We start from the raw sequence: 19,929 nt of genomic DNA, 5'->3' as shown, positions 1-19,929 counted from the left end.
CGCTTTATCCACAGGCAATTTGCAGAGGGATTTGGAGGAGAATTAACAGCAGCCTGGCAAACTCTCAATGGAGTGGGGGGGGGGCAGTTTGCAGAAAACTGTCGTTGTGTGGCCCTCCTTGGGGATGGGACGCAGGGTGGGTTGTATGTTGAAAAATCCCTAATTCTCAACAGCCCAAGGGGCTTTGAAGCGCCACTTGGGGAGTCATCCAACTCTCATGAACCAGGATGTACTCCTAGGAGAATCAGGGCACAAGCCTAACCAGGTCTACTCAGAAGTAAGTCCTATTTTGTCCAATGGGGCTTACTCTCGGGAAAGTGTGGTTAGGATTGCAGCCTTAGTTATCCAAACAGGAGAACTAATAGGAGAAAAGCCCTAATTCTCAACAGCCCAAGGGGCTTCGAGGGGCCACTCAGAGAGTCATCCAGCTCCCAGGGCTCCATAGCTGAGGCTGTGCTCCTAGCAGATTAATTTGTTCTCCCACCAGGAGAAAATTCTCCTGCAGCCCAATTCCCAGCTGCCCAAGGGGCTTCAAGGTGCCACTCAGAGAGACGTCCCACTCTCACAGCTCCATAGCCCGGGCTGTGCTAGCAGATTAAGGGCCCAATCCTATCCAACTTTCCAGCACCGGTGTAGTAACAGTGTAGCCCTAAGGGAAGGGAACAAACATTCCCTTACCTAGAGGAGGCAACTGTGGCTGCCCCCCTACCACAGGACGCAGTGCATGCCCCATTTGTATGGCTGCACCAGTGCTAGAAAGTTGGATAGGACTGGGCCATAATTCGTTCTCCTACCAGGAAAAAAAAACCCTAATTCTCAGCAGCCCACGGGGCTTCGAGGTGCCACTCAGAGAGCTGTCCAACTCTCATGGTTCCCTAACCCAGCCTGTGCTTCCTAGCAGGAGAACTTCTGGGGTATAGAACTTCCCCTCTGCCTCCCCCAACCCCATGGCACAGCCTTTGCCAAGAAACCCTTGAGCACTGCAGCCATGGTAAATACACCACTGAATGGAGGACGGGGACAAAACAGGTAAGCCATTCTAGTTCAGCCCCTGAATGAGACTGGTGGCCAAACCACCAACTGTGGTCAATGTGTGAGGCTGGCTTTTTGAGTGCTTGGCTTTAGTTAAAGATAGAGCGGACAGGGTGTGTGTGTGTGGGGGGGGGGCAATCCAGAACAAAACCACATACAGATGTAATATTTTGCCCCAACCCACCAAGCCAGTAAAGGCCCAGCTCACACAGTCACTGAGCATGATCCGGGTTGAAACCACAACAGGATCAAAACATCAAGTCCCTTCCCTACACCCCTTCCGTGGTCTTGCTTTGGCTTGCTCTCTCCCCCCCCCCCCCCGAAACCCTGGATGCAATTTTGAACTGGTTGGCAACCTTCAGTCTGGAAAGACTATAGTAGAAGCCTACAGCACCCAGGTGGTCTCCCATCCAAGTATTAACCAGGCCTGACCCTGCTTAGCTTCCAAGATCAGACGAGATTGGGCATGTGCAGGACTGGCTTGTACATGCATCCTAACGTAGGTTTGCCCTTATTTTTTGCAGCTGGCTGGCCAGAAGCAGACTGGGAGGGGCCTGAACAGATGGGCCATGCAAGCTTGTTGTTGGCTTTGGGGGAGATGCAGCCTGCAGCCTAGCTCCATTCAAAGATCCGACACACAAGTTTGTGCAGTTCCTCCTCCTCCTCTCATCCTCTCATCCAGAGGAAAGTGATTCTATAAGTGATTCTATAAATGGCCTCCCCAACATGGAACTCTCTACCACTGGTGGGTTCCTGTTATGCTGGCAGACCTGAGCCTACAGGGGGGCCTTCCTTCATCTCCCAACTGGGCATGAGATTTAACACTGTGATGCTGCCTCTCCCAGCTCGCCCTGGTCCTTTGAAACTCCCCTCCCCATTCCAGACTTAAGTGGCCATGTTTAATTGCATTAGGCTTGATTAAAGGCTGCTCACGATTAATCTCTCCCTAGTCAGGGCTGACTAATTAGGCAACGGATTAGCATTAGAGTGGACCGCCAGCCTCAGTTGGCAGGGCTCCACTGCTCAGAGAGGGCGGAAGACCAAGCCAGGAAAGGAACAGCATGAAAAATGGCACCAGCTGGGTCCGGTGGTCACACAAGCCCACCCCAAGTGACAGAGATTGGGTGGCAGCAAGTACTGGGTGCAAGAACCTTTCTGGGTCTGGCACAGAGCCACTGGTTGCTTTCTTACCATTCCAGGAGGTACTGGACTGTACCTGGTGCGTCCACAACCCACAGCTGCTACGGCCCCTGCAGAGCTTCCAGTTTGCTTATTTTTTTTGTGCTATTGTTGGAAGTGTGCACTTTTTATTCTAGCAGTCCATAAGACATGATGGGAGGCCTTTCTGGCTGAATAGTACAGGGAGGCAGCCCAAGCTAACATGGATCGCCCAGCATCACCACCCCACAGTTTTAGGTGGGTTTTTCAATGTTTTTTTTGTTTTTTTTTTTTTAAAAACATTGTCCAAAGAATCAAACAGCAAATAAGGGATGGCGTTGTGACTAATAGTCACTGTTTTTGCTGCTGCCAGTAAATAAGGCAATGGCTTTATATTCTTTTTGTAACTTAATCCTCACACGCACAAAAGAATTTCTTCTGGAACTAATGGAAGGACAATATGGCGTAGCGTAGCAACTGAGAGGCTGAGCTGTGAATCAGGACTTCCCCGGTTTGACGCTGGTCTCTGACTCGGCAAGCCCTTCCCTCTGGGCCTCAGTCTTCCCCCTTTGCAAAATGGGGATAATTCTATTTCCTCACCTTTACAGGGTTGACTTTATGAGCTGAGGATCGGGCCCTCCCCAGCTTTGCTAGGAGTAACTGCTCCTACACATCCCAGTTGGGTGTCTTTTCCAGTCTCTTGCAGGTGTCTCCCCTTGTGTTTGTTTTTTTTTTAGATTGTGAGCCCTTCGGGGCAGAGAACTATCCTCTCAGTAACTTGCTACATAAACCTTTAGGCAAAAAGTTTATTCCTTTTTGAAAGAAATTCCTGTTGTCGAAAAGTTTATGTATAAGATTCACCGGCGTCATGATTGCCAGATAGTGGGAAGAAGGAGAGAAAGAGGAAGCAAAGCTGGGTGGAGAGCAGAAGGCAGAGGAGAGCCAGTGGGTGGGCAGGAGACCCAGGGAATCAGGGGGAGATGGGGGGGGCTTGACCAAAACAACTCCTTCAAAGTCAATGTCTCTGGCAGGATTGACTTCTGAGCCTCATATCAAAATGGCAGCCGTGGCACTGTCACGACCCACCTAAGGTCAGGTTGAGACCCAGTTCTGGGCTCCAGCACATTTTGGAAGCCTCTGCTCTAATCCCCCACCCTCTGCCTTGTTCCTTTCATCCTTTTGGGATTTGGAGGAGAGAAAAGAAAGGGGAAGGAGGTGGGGGCCTCAGGGAGCTGCACAAACAGGCTAATCCCCTTCTTTGGCCTGACTCGGTGCAAGGCCAGGTCAGACTCGGTGGGGTTAGCGGAGAATGCTGGACTCTGTTACCAGTGGTTCTTACCAGTAGTTTCCAAACTTCCCTGAGACATGAAGCCCCCACAGCCTCTTCTTCCCGGCTCAGCCAGGCGCTGCCATCTTGAATCGCGTGAAATCTCATCAGAACCAAGATGGCAGGACCCAAATCTTATGAGAGTTTGTGAGATCCAAGATGGCGGCGCCCAGGGGAACAGGTCAGAGGGGCCACCAGGGACAGAGCCCCTGTGAGTGTGATGTACACTTTGGGAACCCCTGTCTTAACTCCTCCTTTGGGTTAGCAGGAGGAAAGATAAATTCTGCTCAAGGGACAAAGACACAAAGGATGCAATCCTGGACACCTGGAAGTCGGTTTCCTTAAACTCACATACTTCTGAGTAACCCTAGACTGCAAATCTGTCCCAGCTTCATTTGCCAACCAGCCGGCACCCCGGCACTCTCCTCTGGGCAGAGCTGCAAAATGTCCCCAAGAAGAAAGGGAACAGGGGAGCAGCCCCTTACCTGAATCCTACATAGTGGACTGCCAGGCTGCCCAACATGATCAGTAAACAGTAGCCAAAGAGCCTCTGATTCCGGCGATGCTTCTTCTCGAACTCGGGGCCCGAGGCCGACTGCGGAGGGACGTCTTGGAACTGCTGCCAGTAGCGGATGTTTTCGTTGCGCTCCGTCTCGCTCCTGGGGGGGGGGAAGAAATCACTGCAGGGTTGATGTGAGGTGGGGGAGAACAAGCATTACATGTACTGGATGGAGTGATGGAAAATATTCTCGTCCTGCCTTACAACTGTGACTGACAACAAGGAAAACTATTTAAACATATGAAAATAACAACGGCAGAGAACAATAAAGGCAGCCCAGGGTAGTGGTTGGATCCGTTCTCAGCCACGGAACTCTCTCAACTGGAATGAATATGAACTGTCTGCCAGGAGCCTCACCTTGCTCCAAAATCTGCAAAATCAAATGGCTTCCTCTTGGGGCGACTGCCGTGGCTGCCGGAGGCGGGCCAGGCCGCTCGCAGGCCGTCATAGCGCTTCCGGCTGCTTTCCTTGCTTAGCACCCTGTAGGCCTCGCTGAGCTTCACAAACTGGTTGTGGAGGTCGGGGTTGGCCGGGTCGCTGTCGGGGTGGAGCTGCGGAAAGGAGACAGAAATAGCTGAGTAGCAACATGGAAAGAAGTCTGTGGAACTCTTTGCCCCGGGTGGTCATGAAGGCACCTGTGTCCTCCCGGAGGCATCCGGTGGGCCACTGTGAGATACAGGAAGCTGGACTAGGTGGGCCCTTGTGCCACAACAACTGTGTAAGCCTCCAAGGCGTCACAAGGTTACGTTTCGGTTTGCTGCGACCCACTCCAGCAAAGCTCATACCCCTCCGGGCGGCTTTCCCAGTTCTGCAAGTCCGTTCTGGCTACTGCATCTCCAGAAGGATCCAGGAGAGTTGGAGAGCTGCTACTTCTCTCCCACTGTTGCTCCCCTACAACTAGTACTTGAAGGCTGACTGCCACCGCACCTGGAGTTCCACACAGCTATCACGTCGAGCAGCCAGCCATACAGAACTCTCACCCAGGGGTCTGTCCAATCCCCACTATCAAGTCCCCCAAGCTAGCAGCCACCACATCCTGTAGCAGTGAGTTCCCCAGACCTGCTGCGCAACATGCGGAGATGAACTGTGCTACACCTCCTTGAAGGCACTTTGATTTGCACAGTTAAACTGCTGTTGGGCCTGTCCGTGGGTGACGTCCCCCACTGCTGCCGCAGAGCCAGGCACGTTCGTCAAAGCAGGCTCATCGCCAGCATTTACAGGGCCAAAATCCCCCCTTGGAATGTAAATAGGAAACATCCCCAAAGCCTTCTGATGCGCTTCGCAGCTTCTGCTTGACGTCTGCGTGCGAGGGGTTTAGAGAGCAGGAAGGGCGAGGAGAGGCGGCTGCAGGTCACAGGTCATGCACGGCAGGCCATGCTGGGGGGGGGGGGTTTGGTCTTTCTGGCAAGGCAACCTGAGGCAGCAGCTTGGAGCTGAGGATGTTGGGTTCAAATCCCAGCCATATTGCATCAGCCACTCTCAGGACTCGCAAGGAAAAAATGGGACGAACCTCACCAGCGTGTTGGAGGAATAGCAGGATGCAAAAAGGTGGTTGCGATTTCACGCCCAAGGCAGGACACTTATTTACTCTAAAGCATTCAAACCCTCCTGCTTTTCTCTTTGAAACAAAGAACCAAGATGGCCAACAAAGCCCCAAATTAATTATAATTATGATTTCTTCTCCTCCCCCTCCCTCCCTCCCCTTGAGGTATTTTGCTCTTCCCAACAGCCCTGCAAGGTAAGTCAGGCTCAGAGATCGGCGACTGGCCCACTTCGCTGGGTGGGCTTTGTGGCTGAGTGCGCCCAGGACCTGGCGCCCCCTTCCACTCTTAATGCGGGGCATGATCTGGCTGGAGGCTCTCTTGCACAAGGGCCACCGGAACACTTGGAAAAGTGCAGAGGACCATGCCTCTAATGGTGTGGGAAAATGTGGGGCACAGTGGGGGGCAGAGGGGTGCTCTTGTGGCAAGCAACAACTGCCCCAGGCACTGCTGAGGGGAGTTCTGAGCAAGGAAGCAGGTTGTAGGTGCAGGAGGAATTCAACAACTGCCTGGGAACACAAGGCAGCCCTGTCTGCCCCAAAGACTGGGGCAGAGAGCGGGGGGGGGGGGCGGCTCCTGCAGTCAGCCAAGCCACAAGTATCTCTAGCTGAGCGACGACAGGCCTGCCAGCAGCCTTGTGGCATGTTCCCAAAACGATAACCCCTGTCACTGCCGTTGCGCCACGGCTGCTCTTTGGTTCTCGTGGGATCGCTTGTCATAGAGCGACGCACAGTGGGTGACAGTGGAGAACTGCACCAACGCTCCCCCCCTCTTGTGCTGGGGATGGGGGGGTCCTGCACCCTTCTGAACGGGAAGGCTGGCTGAAGTGGGCAGCTGCGCCACCAGAGTGCAAAGGACAAGGGGAAGTGCGGGGACGGCCACGCTGACAGAGGCTCTCGCAGGGACACAGCGAGCGAGACAGGAAAAGCCACGTGCCAAAGTGGTGCCCGGCCCCTTCTTGGGAATTCAAAAAGGATGCGCTCTGGCACAAACACCTCTGCAATGAGCAGGAGCCAAGTCAGAGGTTTAGACTGCTGAAACGGTGGGTAGAGAAGGGTGGGATTGGCACTCATGAGTGCAGGGGCCGAGGGCAAAGAGCGAGTGTGTTTGCAGCCCTTTGACAATGAGGAAAAGCTCTCTGTGCCCACCAGGCCTTGAAGACGGCAACACGTGAAGCCCCCACCAGCCCTTGCAGTGCTCCTAGTATAGGCAAGTTGGAGACAATCTAGCTCTCCACTCTCCTCTCCTCTCCCCAAGCATGTGTTCCACTCTGGCCCATCTCTTTCCTCTCCTCCACACTTACATGTCGATGCCCGACCCCACCACTCTCCTCTCCTCCACACATCCACTCCATCTCTCTCTTCCTTTCTGAACCCAGGAAGAGGAGTGGCTGCTGGGCCAGCGCCGGGCTTTTCGGCACGCCGCCTCAGGGGCGAGGAGGTCTCGGGCCGGCCCCGGATCTGAGGAGTGAGCACTTCGGCAACTGTAAGCTAAGAACCTCTGAACCGCCATTTTGTAAAACCTTCGCCGCAATTTGTCCCCTTGCTCCGACGGCAAAGTTCTCAAGCACAGTCGGAAGGAGCTGAAGAACGCAGCTGTGGCCCCTGGCCCGACATTTATTTCTCTTCCAGCTTCTGGATTGGAGTGTTTCATGCTCAGCTTTTGTTGTGACCCAGTTAACAAAATATACAGGACAGAAAACAAAGCAAAACAGACAGAGACAGAGGAATTAGCCCAACATGTTTGTATGATTAAGGGTGGGGCTGCTCCCTTCCTTTCATCCCCCCTTTTCTCTTCGGCTGCTGTTTTTCCACATTTCCTAAGCTTAAGAGTTCCCTTTGTCAGGGGGCGGGGATGGGCAGGCTGGCGAGGAGGGAAGAGATCTGGGCTGCGTGGGGAGCTCTGGGGTGAAAGGCAAAATGGTGGCTCTTGCGGCTGGTCTCCCATGCGACTAGAACTTTATTTCAGCTCATCAAGCCATGTTTTAAACACTTCATCATTCCCAATACTGGAAGCCCTCGCTATGGGGCGTGCGGTGGGCCGCCCCCCACAACACCTTCCAACCTATCCATCACACAAAGTTGCCTCTGACTGAGCTGGACTCTGGTCGGCCTAACTCAGCGTTGCTGGGCACTGAATGGCAGCAGCTCTCCAGGGTTTCAGACAAGGGGGTCATCTCCAGGCCTATACAGAGGTGCTGCCGGGGCCTGAAGCTGTCTCTGAGCTGTGGCCTTCCCCTTGCTTTCTGCAACCAAGAAACCCCACACCTGTTCCCTAGCACTGCTTCCAGCCATGCCCTCAAATGTTCCACTCTCTTAGGTGTCACACTTGAGAATCTCTGATGCTCCACCAACCTCTCCTCTACACTTCCTGTTTCACTCTGCTCACTTTTCCAATGCAGGGAGTGGGAGTAGAAGTGGTTGGAGGCAGGTAGCCACCTGAGGTGACTGCCTCAATCGGTCTCACAGACAGGCCGGCCCTAGTTGCGACGCACAGATAAGCAGTGGCCAGGAGAAGATCTAAAGCAGTAGTTCCCAACCTTTAGGAGACTGCGGACCACTGAGGCAAAAACTGGAATCGTTGTGGACCACATGTGGCTGCAGGTGTCTGGCCTCTGCCCTCTCTGGTGGTCTGTTTCCCAAGCACTTCCCCTACAGAGTATCAGGGAGGACAGAGAATGAACTGCCCACAGCCACAGCTGACAGCTGGTTGTGGCTGCAGTCTCCACCCTCTTTTGTGGTCTTTGCTGAAGATTGCTTGCTCAGCAAGACACTGGAAGTGATCGAAGGTGATTTTTTTTCCCCCTGAGACCTTGTGGACCACTTCTCAGGGTCTCATGGACCACCTGTAGTCCCTGGACCACAGGCTGGGAACCAGTGGTCTTAGGATGCCATTCTCACACACAGGCACTTTCTCTGATGATGACCTTTTCTCACTCAACCTGACTGTCCCATGGACATCTGTGGGCATCAAAGGGCAATAAAGCAGGTGACAATGGCCAGAGTGTGGCAACCATCCCACGCCCTGCGCACATGGTGCCACTGAGCCTCCCAACATGCTCCTCCGATTTAGCACTTTGCTCAAGCAATTAAAACAGGCAGTCTGGAAATGGCAGGAGGGGGAGAGGGAATTTTCTGGTACAGAAAGAAACTGGGGGGGATATTTAGAATGGAACGCTTGTTCTCTCTGGAGGTAATCCTTCGGTTGAAATGAGTTTTCCCACAGTCTACTCGAACACGGACTTCTTGGCGGCAGCCGAGCAGGAAATAACAGGGAGACTTTGGAGTGGAGCTTGTATACTACAATCACAAACGTTGTCAAGATCCAAAGAGGCACGGAGACCTCCCCCCCCCCCCCCAAAAAAAACTGCCAAGTGTGATGAAGCTGCCGAACTGAGTCAGGCCCTTGTTCCGTCTAGCTCAGCGCCATAAAGCACTAACTGGCAGCAGCTCTCCAAGGTTTCACGCTCAGGGCTCTTTCCCAGCCCTGCCCAAAGACAGGCCAGCGATTAAACATAGGCTTTCTGCAGGCTTGATACTATTGAGCCTGCAGTGTTTCTCAAACTGTGTGTCGGGACTCACTAGGTGGGTCACAAGCCAATTTCAGGTGAGTTGCGTAGCACCTACCTCAGTGGACACTGAAAATACAGAGCTGGTGGGCTCCCAGTGAGTGAAAGGCCTGGTGCTTTGCCCTAAATTGGGGGGTGGGGAAGATGGGGCACAGGAAAGGGGGGAGGGCTGTATGGTTGAAGAAGGAACCAAGCCCGGCTTCTGCTTTGACTTCCGAGCTGGAATGCTTGAATTCCGAGTGATGTAAAATAAGAGCACAAACACACTGTGAAATGGGACCTTTGGCTGATCACGACTTAGGTTTACCGACTAAACTGATGCTGTCACTTCCAACCATGACATCACTTCCAGGTTAATGACATCACTTCTGGGGGGTCCCAACAGATGGGCATTCTAAAAAGTGGGTCTTGGTTCTAAAGCATTTGTGAACTACTGCTCTACAGTCCCACCCCCTACCATGGATCTTTCTCTCCCCCCCCCACTTCCTCCATGCCATGAATCATTTTATGCATCATGCCCCTATAAATGGTCTTTCTTTTTTCTTTCCTAACCTTAAGAAGCTGAAAATGTGTTCACAATTTCTCGCTGGAAAACCATGGACTGATTAGTCCTCATCGAAGAATTGAACGTCTGTTGCTGATGTTTTAATTTATACACACACACACTTAATTCACTGACTCCTGGAGGGCGCAAAGGAAAGGCCGCTTAAGCATTCCCAGCACGCAGCACCTGCCCCTCGACAGCCGTATGACAAACAGCCTCCCGACGAAGTCGTAATTTTTCACAACCACAAAGCTGCTGGACGCCCACATCCTCCCCAGGCAGATATGGCTTTGCTCCACAGAGGCTGCAGCGCAAAGATGTTTGGGGCAATAAGGAGACAAGCTTGCACGTTTTTGCCCTTAGAGGGGAAAGACCCTCCCTTTAAAAAAACGGCAAAAAACTCCCCACTCAACCCCCCTGCGGGTTTCATAGCCTGTGCAGCCTGAACATCTCCACTTCGGTCAGTCCACAGCGACGATGGGATGGTGGAGGAGTTAAGCCTTTTTTTCTCCTGACAAGGAACACAATCATAACTTCCCTGGGCCCGGCCAGCCAATAAACCCTCCTTAATGCTTAATTAAATGGTTTGACGCGAGAAAACAAGCTGGCCTGAAAAGGGAGGCAACTGTTTTAACACCAGCGGGTCAAATGTGCGTGGATGGGCCAGATTGCCTGCGCGTCATAGAGGCCAAGGGCGGCCGGGAATGGATGGGGGGGAAGGGAGGAATGGGGAGGCAGGAATGTGCCAACTCAACCAAGGCCCCCAACTGTGATCCAGACTACCTGTCCCGACTGGAGGGTTGAGACCCAAAGGTCTGAAAAACCTGTTGGTAAGGGGTCCACATGTGGTTGGCAACCTTCAGTCTCGAAAGACTATGGTATAAGCCTACAGCACCCGGTATTCCCAGGCGGTCTCCCATCCAAGTACTAACCAGGCCTGACCCTGCTTATCTTCGAAGATCAGCATCCCCCACTGTGATGGCCCGAGCTGTCAGTGTGCCTTCCAGGGTTGCCCTTGAGGACATTTCCCAAGCCAGCCAGGGCATGGGGGAACATGATGGCTGGACAGGGGCTTGTGGGCACAGCCTTCAAATCTAGCCCTCCGGCCCTGGAGTCCGTGGCTTGGATGCAGTCGCCTGGGCTGTTTGATGCAGAAGGTGCTGCTCAGGTCAAAGTGGAAGGCTGTGTGTGTCCTGATGTACACCCTGATTCTTTCCGGTAACTGCAGGCCATGCAAATCGTAGCAAACGCAGGTCCCAAAGCTCCCAATTCTAGTGCAGAGGGGTGGCAGGGCTCCCGCTGGGGAGGGGGGGACAGGACAGAAGGCCCCAGGTTCCACCTCTGTCAGCATCTCCAGGTACAGCCCTGCCTGAAACCCTGCAGAGCTGCTGCCAGCCAGTGCCTGGCACTGCTGAGCAAGACAGATCCAAGCGCCTGACTCAGCACATGTTAATGAGGGCCAGCTGCCTCCCACTAGTCACCTGTCCCCACTTGCATGCAGAAGGTCCCCGGTTCATAAGGCCCTCTGATTCACACAGCTCTAGCCCAGATACAGTTGCGGTGCCCAAGCTGAGACACCAAGATGGGGCAGGTAACATATTCAACATATTCCTGCGAGGATTCCCAGCCCCCAAGAGACCATGGCCTGAATGTCATCCATGCGCACCCAAGGTGGTTGCTTACTGCACCAGACCACATCTAGACGGTCTTTTTGTGGCAGGTTCCGAGACACATCAAAGTACAGGGAAGGAACGGGGGGAGGGGGGAGCGCTTGGGTTGCTAGGGTCCTGGATTAAGGTGTTTTAGTGAGCCAGGGAATGGAACCTACACCTATCTCCTTTGCTTTTTTCAGTGTGCCCCCCCCCCCCACAACACCACCTGGCTGGCCAGGGTACATTGGCGAAGTTCCTCCCTGGCCCCCATATGCAGGTCTGCTCTTTGTTTACCTTGCAAGCTGTGGCTTTGGGGAACGGCGCTGGAGAGCAAACACTGGCCAGTTTTGCCAGCACTTACAGGAAACCCTGACCAGGGAGGGGGAATCCGCGCAAGCACGGCACCCCCGGCTTTTAACTCCTTTGCAGAAAGGGGGCTGTGACTCATCAGGCCCAGGCCCATCAGATCAGAAACAGGATACCACCGATGGGGGTCACAAGGCAGCACACCATCTCTCAAGACCCCTCCCCAAAGAAGGCAGCCCCAAACCCCATCACACCATCCGCCCACCTGCCTGCTTTCTGAAGCTGATTCCAACTCGGTCCCCTATCCTGCATGCCACAATTCCACGGAGCACAAGGGCAGGATATGGCACTGGGTTCAAGTCAACCCCCCCCCCCCAAACTCTGGTTTTTCAAAAGAGCTGCTCACTTTGCAGTCTTTGTGGCTACAAAAATGGGCTCTATCACACACCAGCACTGCCATGAGACATCTCAGGAGCGATTGGGACTAGCTGGATCAGGTCTACAGTGGTTAGGTCTGGATCAGGTCTACAGTGGTCTGGTGATTCTCTCGCCCCTGGACCCTGACTGGTAAAACCACAATGATGCACATCATTCAAAAACATTTAAATGTGTTATAATAATGTTTAGTGTTTGTCGAGTACTTCCTTTCTCACCCAGTCTTTACAACAACCCCAGAAGGTATAATTATCCCCATATTGCAGACAGGGAAGACCAAGGCCAAGAGGCTGAGGCCTTGCCTAAGGCCAGCAAGCGAGTTCATAGCAGAGGCAAGGTGGAGAGGTTCTGATTTCAGGAGTCCAGCTCAGGAAGTATTATTATCCCCATACTGCAGATAGGGAAGGCCGAGAAGGAGGGACTTGCCTAAGACCAGTAAAAAGAGTCTGTGGCAGAGGCAAGATTCAAACCAGTGAACTCCTGAGTCACAGCTCAGTATCTCAGCCACTACCACACTTAATACATGTGTACACATCAAGAGTGGAAGGAACACAGCCGTGTGCGTGTCAATAGTTTGTTGAGGAGGCAGGAATGTGCTGTTGCTTCAGGCCCCATTAAAGGCTTACTGCCTGGGCCAGTAAACACCCTGGCATCTTGAGGCGGCAGCGGGGTCCCTCCAGATGCCTCCCAGCCAGGATCCCACATCAAGGAAAACCTTCATCCCAAACCGACTTACAGCCCCCATTAACGAAAACTTCTGCGCAAGGTAACCAGACGCCATTCCAGATCCCCCAGCCTGATAAACAGATTATCACATGGATTATCCCCCCTTTGTGTGTGGGGGGGGGATTATTTGTTTTTTTTTACAACGATGTGTGTGTGTGTGTGTGTGAGGGGGAGGGATGTTAACCAATACCCAAGGGCTGTTTTCCAAACTTCAACAGAGCCAGCTCCAAGACTTTTGCAATGGGACCTGGAACGCCCCCCAGTTGTACAATATTTGGCCTGCCTCAACCGTTTCTGGGCCTGCTCCCCTCTCTCCTGCTGTCCCAAGTCACCCTCCTGACACACGTGGGGAAGGATGGCTGCATGGAGCAGTGTGGGGGAAAAGACTGGGAGTGGACAGGCCAGTTTAGAATGGGCCCCCAGACACTCGTTGTTGGCAACCTTCAGTCCCAAAAACTCTGGTATCGCGCTCTGAAAGGTGGTTCTGGAACAGCGTCTAGTGTGGCTGAAAATGCCTATTTGGGAGTGACAATCCCTTCCACACTGGGAGCAAGTGCAGTCTGTCCCTGGTCTGTCTCCCTGGCTGTGGGCCTCCCTTCTTTGCCTCTTTGCCTCAGACTGTTGGCCAAGTGTCTCTTCAAACTGGGAAAGGCCATGCTGCACAGCCTGCCTCCAAGCGGGCCGCTCAGAGGGACCTGAGACCCCACTTGTTGAGGTCCACTCCTAAGGCCTTCAGATCCCTCTTGCAGATGTCCCCAGACACTAGGCACATGCAAACATCTTGGGCCCGTGATGGGCCACCTTGGGGAACAGAGACAGTACAGAGGGCCACAGAGTGGCTTCTTAGAATCCCCAGGGCGACTTTGATTCCAGCGCAGCAAAAATAAAACTACTGTATATTCCATCCTTCGCTGAGCACATGACATTCCCTGTCCATTTGACGCTTTTTGACGCTCTTGTTTGCAAACGGGAGGAATTCTGGAGAGGAAAATGGAAAAATTGCCGGCTGGAGCTTCTGGAATTGCAGGGAATACATTCATTTTTATTTATTTCATTATTTTCTGTTCCAGATTTTTATACCACTCTTTCTCCAAGGAGCTCAGAGTGTGATGTGCAAGATTCCTTTGGTCCTCTCAACAACTTTATGTGGTAGGTGAGGCTGAGAGAGAGGCTCTCACGGTCACCCGGGAAGTTTCGTGACCAAGCGGGGATTTGAGCCCGGATCTTGCCGGTCTAAGTCCAACTCTCGAACCGCTAAGCCATAAGTAAACACATGTTCCTGGATTGCTTTCGCTCTTGTTGTTGACACCCGCATGTTGGAAACCCACCCCACTCCTAGATGGGATGCACGTCTGCTCATGCTCAACTTGATGTGGTCATTCAGGAGGCACGCGCACGTGTCCTTCTTCCAAGTGTGCATTGAGCTGGTGTTGCACCTAGGAGCAAAGCTGCTCCATTTGGGCGGGCTGGGTTGTGCGTATGGATGGGGAAAGGGGGCAAAGGCTGTGTTGTTCGCCAGGGTTAGGGAGCGCTTGGAGGGCTGGATTGGAGGCCCTTCTGCCCAAAAAGGTTAGCTGGTGCTGCGAAGGGACTGGGTGCCAAGGCAGAGGGGAAAGGGGTCCCAGTGGGAGAGGGACACTGAGAGGGACACTGAGCAACACTGAGCAGCTCCCCCTCCAGCAGCAATTTCCCCCCGCCCTGCATTAGAGATACAAGCAAACGGGTTGCTGGCCAGCCTGGGCCAAGCAGCCCAACAGATAAGATTTGGAGCACTGGGATTCCTGGGCAGGCCTCCAAGGCAGCTGAGGCCGGAGATGGGTGAAGGAAAGAGCTGCCCAAAGGCAGATAACCCTTCCCTTAGAAGCAGCGTCTGCGTTCGGGGAGCTCTGGGATGCCACGGAATGAGGGCAGGGGTATTCCTGGAAAGGAGAGAGAGAAAGGGAGGGGGCAAGACTTGCACGTATAAGCCCTGCTGGATCAGGTCAAAGGCCCATCTAGTCCAGCTTCCTGGATCTCACAGTGGCTCACCAGATGCTTCAGGGAGCACACAACAGGAGACCTGCACCCTGGTGTCTTCCCCTGCATCTGGCATTCGGAGACAGCCAACTTCTATAATCACATGGGTTGCACATACCCAGCATGGCTTGCAACTTGTGATGGACTTTTCCTCCATCAATCTGCCCTTTGAAAGGCATCTACGCCCAATGCCATAACCACATCCTGTGGCAAGGAGTTCCACAGACTAATTACATGCTAGGTAAAGAAATATCTTTCTTTGCATGCTTCCTGGAAGCCTGTACAAACAAGATGGGTGGCTTTGGTGCCCAGTGCCTCACGAGCATGCAGACTGGAAAGTGTCACCATAAGCCAGGAATTCCCCAAATGAGCCCCCATCCATTTCTGCAGGATGGGAGCTAATTCTGCTGTGCTGGGGAGAGCTGGTGCAACACAGCAGTTACGAGACAACGACAAAGCAAGACTTCCCCAAATCCTGCCTCGGCCCCGAACAAACTCAGAAAAGCCCTTCCTTCTTAACCTCATTCTTCTCCATCTGTAGAATGGGCACAATACATGTTCCTAAGTGACGGGCACTCCCCCTTTCCCATCTTGCCTCTGCCAGGAATTCTCACCTGGTGGCCTCAGGCAAACCACTCCCCCTTAGCCTCAATCTTCCCTGTATGCAGAATGGGGACAATGAAACCTTATGAGACTGTTATCAGCTCCAAAAGAGCTTACACAAATTCAAAAAGAGTGATACACAAAGGCTAAGGTCTAAGATTAACCTGCAAGGAGTTTTTGTTGGCAGGGGAGGGCTGGTAGATGGAACATGCCAAAGTGGGAACCCACCTCCAAGCTGATGTGGTACAGTCTACTCTACCATCTCACAACTGTACCACCTTGTTCTACTTCATGTATAGAAATGGCCTTTGCATCAGTAGGCTCTGAGGGCCAAACTACCTGAAGAGACTCAGGGCCCAAGCCTATCCAACTTTCCAGCACTGATGCAGCTGTGCCAATGGGGCATGAGCTGCATCCGGCAGTGGGGAGGCAATGGGGAGGTAACACTTTAGGGCAGCAATGCTGCAGCATGAGTGCTGGAAAGCAGGGTAGAATTGGGCCTTCATTCTCCCATTTCAGCCTACCCGGTCCTTGAGATGTGCACCTCACACCCTCTTCTCCAGCCTACCATGAGATCCAGTTGGCAAGCACAGAAGGTGGGGCCTTTTTGGTGCTGGTCCCACTGTTGCCATGAAACATCCTCCCCAGAGAGACCATTTCTCACAGTTCCGAGCTCTGCGCAACTGTTTATCGAGTGTCTCGCTGCAACTATAGTCTTTTATAGTTATTGCATTAATTGCGTGTTCATGACTAATTTCCTCATTAATTTTAAAGGGAATATTTTCCTCTCCCTTGGGAAAGCATTCTAAAGCATTCTAAGGCACAAGAGGGCGCATGAATCAAACAGCCTAGTCTGCCTGGTTTCAACTGGATGGGCATGGCTGGAAAAGGGGGAATGGCGACGCTGCAAGACCCAGACTGCAAGCGTCTCCCCGCATGTCCTGTCCTCGAACTTCAGAGGAGCCGAGCTGGCTTCTCATCCCTCCTGCTTGCCCCATGGGCGTCCTGAAACTGCTTGGGTTCTCCATGCCGCTCCTGGGGGATCCAGTTCCTTCCCAAAAGAAAGAACATCCCTCTCGACTGCAGGCTGGGAGGGCTGAGCGAGCACCACTTGGAAGCGATCAAAGGCCGGGATTCTCCAGGAGCAGGGAAGAGATTTGCTTCCCACAGATGGGGAGGGATAGAAACAGCTGCATGCAGATGGCAGGAGGGGCTCTCCTCGAATTAAGCGGCTGAGCACCCAAATCCCAGGCCAGGAGAGTCCCAATGCAGGACTCCAAATTCTGCCGTTCTGTGCACGGGGGATTAATGGGCGCCAGACAGTCCTGTTTGCAAGGATTCAGCTGAGGCAAATGTTCCTTGTTTGGACAGGCCAGGAAAGGGCAGAGAGACTTAAGCACATGGACCACAGAAGGCTGTCAGCCTGAGTCTGACCTCTGGCTCAGTTAGGTCAGCACTGTCAGGGATGACTGGTAGCAGCCCTCCAGCATTCCAGGCTAGGGGAGTCTTTCCCAGTTCTGCATGGGATTGAACCCAGAACTTTTTACATGGAAAATAGGGGCTCTGCCACCAAGTGACAGCCCCACCCCACTATTTGTCTCCACACAGAACAGGCAGAGAGCTTTAGGGGGCCTCCAGAAACTTTCCCCCCAATTCTGCTCTTATTACTGGAAGCCCCGGGTGTCAACCAAACACTTTTTGAAATCATAAGGTCCAGCAACTTGTCTTTTAAACAAAGGTCAAGATTTTCAGGGCCTGACACTCGCACACAGTCACTGCAATATGCTCTTCCTTGCCTGCAACTGCCCTCGATTTGGCAGGGGGTTCCGCGGTGCAAGGATAAAAGATAAGCACTGACAAGTTCAGTCCCGAACTTCTAAGTGGGCGAGCTTGAAAACAGAAATTAAGCGGCCTCCACCTTCTATGCAGCACTAAGATCTGCCTGAGATCAGACAAAGCCATTGCAGGAGAGGTTCATGGTCTTAGCTCATCCAGGCTGGGAATTCAAGCAGCTAGGGAAGGGACCGGCCCTTGTTGCCCTGCAAAAGCACCCACAACCATATCAAGAGGGTCTGAGCAACTTTCTCCCTCCTGCAAGCACATGGAGAGGTTCTGTTTCCTTAACGGGGGCACATGCGCAAGCTGTGAGCAATCTGACGGAGGCCGCTGCACCTGCAAAGCAGGTAAACATGTGATGGGCATGTACCTGTCATCAGCTGAAAGCCTTTGGGACTAGCACAACATGGGGAGGGGGGGAGGAAGGAACACACTGGTTCCCCTGGCAAGCTAGTAGCTCAGAGGATCTGGGGGGGGGGATGCGCACTCATTTTAGCAGCAAGCAAGCAAGCCCCAAGTTTTCAGGTTCTTTGGGGCAAGATGAGCACCCCTCAACCTCTGCGATTCTAAATGACTGTCTTCATAGCAGTGGAAGCCGTAGGACACCCCGCCCCCCCGCTTGAAGTATAATGTCGGCTTGATGCACTGGCGCTAGCTGGCTCTCTCTCTCTTTCTCTCTCTCTCACACACACACAAAAATTAACATCTGAACCAGAACGGGAATGCAAATGAACACACTCGTGCGAAAACACCAGCGACGGCGCAAGGACGAGGACGTGTCTGGCGTTTTTCCTTGGCACAGTCCAGCTGGCCCTCTTTCAGCCCAACACTGCCCTCTTCAGGAAAGGAGAAAATCCCAAAGATGTGGTCCAAATGTTTTAGGATGCAAAAGGTTTGTTTAGCAAGACTCTAAATATAGATTTAAAAAATAAAAAAGGCACTCGAGGGCTTTGGTGCTCTCTTCCCATCTGACACACTCCAAGCAGCCTCATCCTCTAGTTTGTTCCAGTTTGCGCACAGGCAGGAGGACTTCCCGGAGGATCGTGGCCCTGCCCTGCAGTTTCGAGCCATGGGAGAAGTCCATGCCACAAAGGCAGTTGATGTGGCCTTGTATTGACCACAAATACCCAGAAACCTGCATGGGTCTTGGGCTTGCCTTTTTGCCTGGGATGAGCGAAAACAGTGTCCAGGCAGAGAACGCTTGTGGACTAGCAACTTGTGTAGGCTTATCCACTGGGTGGATTTCACAAGACAGCAGCAGGAGGAGGACAGGGGGTATCTTTCACTTTCCTCCCACTTGCTGCTCCAAATTGTCCCTGTATTATCCCAGTTGCTGGGACATACCCTCCTCTCCATTTTCTTTGAAATACAATAGTACCTGTTTAGACTTCTGGAAAAAGGCCCGCTTGATATCCTCCATGGTGGCGTCCTCCTTGATCCCCAGCAAGTCATAGTAGCTGCTATTCCTGGCTGGTGACCTACAAGACAGAAGATACACCTGGGGTTACTCCAGCACCCTCTCCCTGCACCCTGCACTTATGTCTCCCACTGCACCCTTTTCTTTCTTTTCTTTTCCCTCTCACACAACAACAGAACCAGAGGACATCTGCTAAAATTGGGTGTTGGAGGAGTGAGGACAGACAAAAGCATACTCAGCGTGTAATTGATCTGTGGAACTCCTTGCCACAGGATGTGGTGATGGCATCTGGCCGAGATGCCTTTAAAAGGGGATTGGACAAGTTTCTGGAGGAAAAATCCATTACGGGTTACAAGCCATAATGGGTATGTGCAACCTCCTGATTTTAGAAATGGGCCACGTCAGAATGCCGGATGCAAGGGAGGGCACCAGGATGCAGGTCTTCTTGTTATCTGGTGTGCTCCCTGGGGCATTTGGTGGGCCACCGTGAGATACAGGAAGCTGGACAGATGGGCCTATGGCCTGATTCAGTGGGGCTGAATGTTCACCCATGCGCTGATCGCAAAACACACAGCTCCTCAGGGTATGGTAGATAAAGGACCACTGCTGAGTTTTGGAGTCCCAGTTTGCCCACAGGAGGTCCTTGCATCTCTGGGGAAAGAACCATGCCTGGAAAGCAACTGCCAGTCAGTGCTGAGCTATACTGGGTTGACTCAGTGCAAATGTTCATGCATGTGTGTGTGAAAGCAGAAGGCTGTATGAGAACCTGAGTAATCACCTGGAAGCCTGGTGCCACTCTGGACACATGGTAGGGAGGGCAGCAGACAGAACTGCAAGCGTTGGCTGTCTGAACGTGTGGCTGAGGAAAAAAATACTTTAAGTTGCTGTGGAACAGATAAAATCTTGTGGCAGGCTGGATGTGGCCCCTGGGCCACAGTATGGCCTAGTGCTTTCCCAGCATGTAAAACTCTTTGCCTGAATTACCCTGACACATTCCATGCCGACAGCCCGTAAGATATGCAAGCTATTATTATCCCCATTGTGCAGATGGGGAAGACTGAGGGTGCAGGGCAGTGCCTCTGAGAGAGAATTCATGGCAGAGGCAGGATTCGAACTGGGGAGCGCTGCAAGTTGCAGCTTCACCTCTCCGCTGTGATGTGTACGCCAGCTGTCATCACCTTGCGGACTAGTGACTTGTGTGGGGGATAT

At 52.8% G+C, this 19,929-nt stretch overlaps 1 protein-coding gene across 2 annotated transcripts in view; it reads right to left on the bottom strand.

The window, feature by feature from the left end:
* Positions 1-19,929, bottom strand: part of DNAJC4 (DnaJ heat shock protein family (Hsp40) member C4) — a 35,224-nt gene that overhangs the window by 2,690 nt on the left and 12,605 nt on the right. For both annotated transcript variants that reach the window (XM_066610444.1, XM_066610445.1), the window contains exons 4-6: positions 18,682-18,781; positions 4,434-4,627; positions 4,003-4,176 (exon numbers count right to left, since the gene is read on the bottom strand). In XM_066610444.1, the coding sequence (XP_066466541.1) occupies positions 4,003-4,176; positions 4,434-4,627; positions 18,682-18,781 (468 nt within the window). The remainder of the gene's footprint in view (positions 1-4,002; positions 4,177-4,433; positions 4,628-18,681; positions 18,782-19,929) is intronic.

This window comes from Tiliqua scincoides, chromosome 15 (assembly GCF_035046505.1).
Source record: "Tiliqua scincoides isolate rTilSci1 chromosome 15, rTilSci1.hap2, whole genome shotgun sequence".
Lineage (NCBI taxonomy): Eukaryota > Metazoa > Chordata > Lepidosauria > Squamata > Scincidae > Tiliqua > Tiliqua scincoides.
The sequence above is the reverse complement of the archived record's forward strand: the minus strand, read 5'-3'. Positions and strand labels throughout refer to the sequence as shown.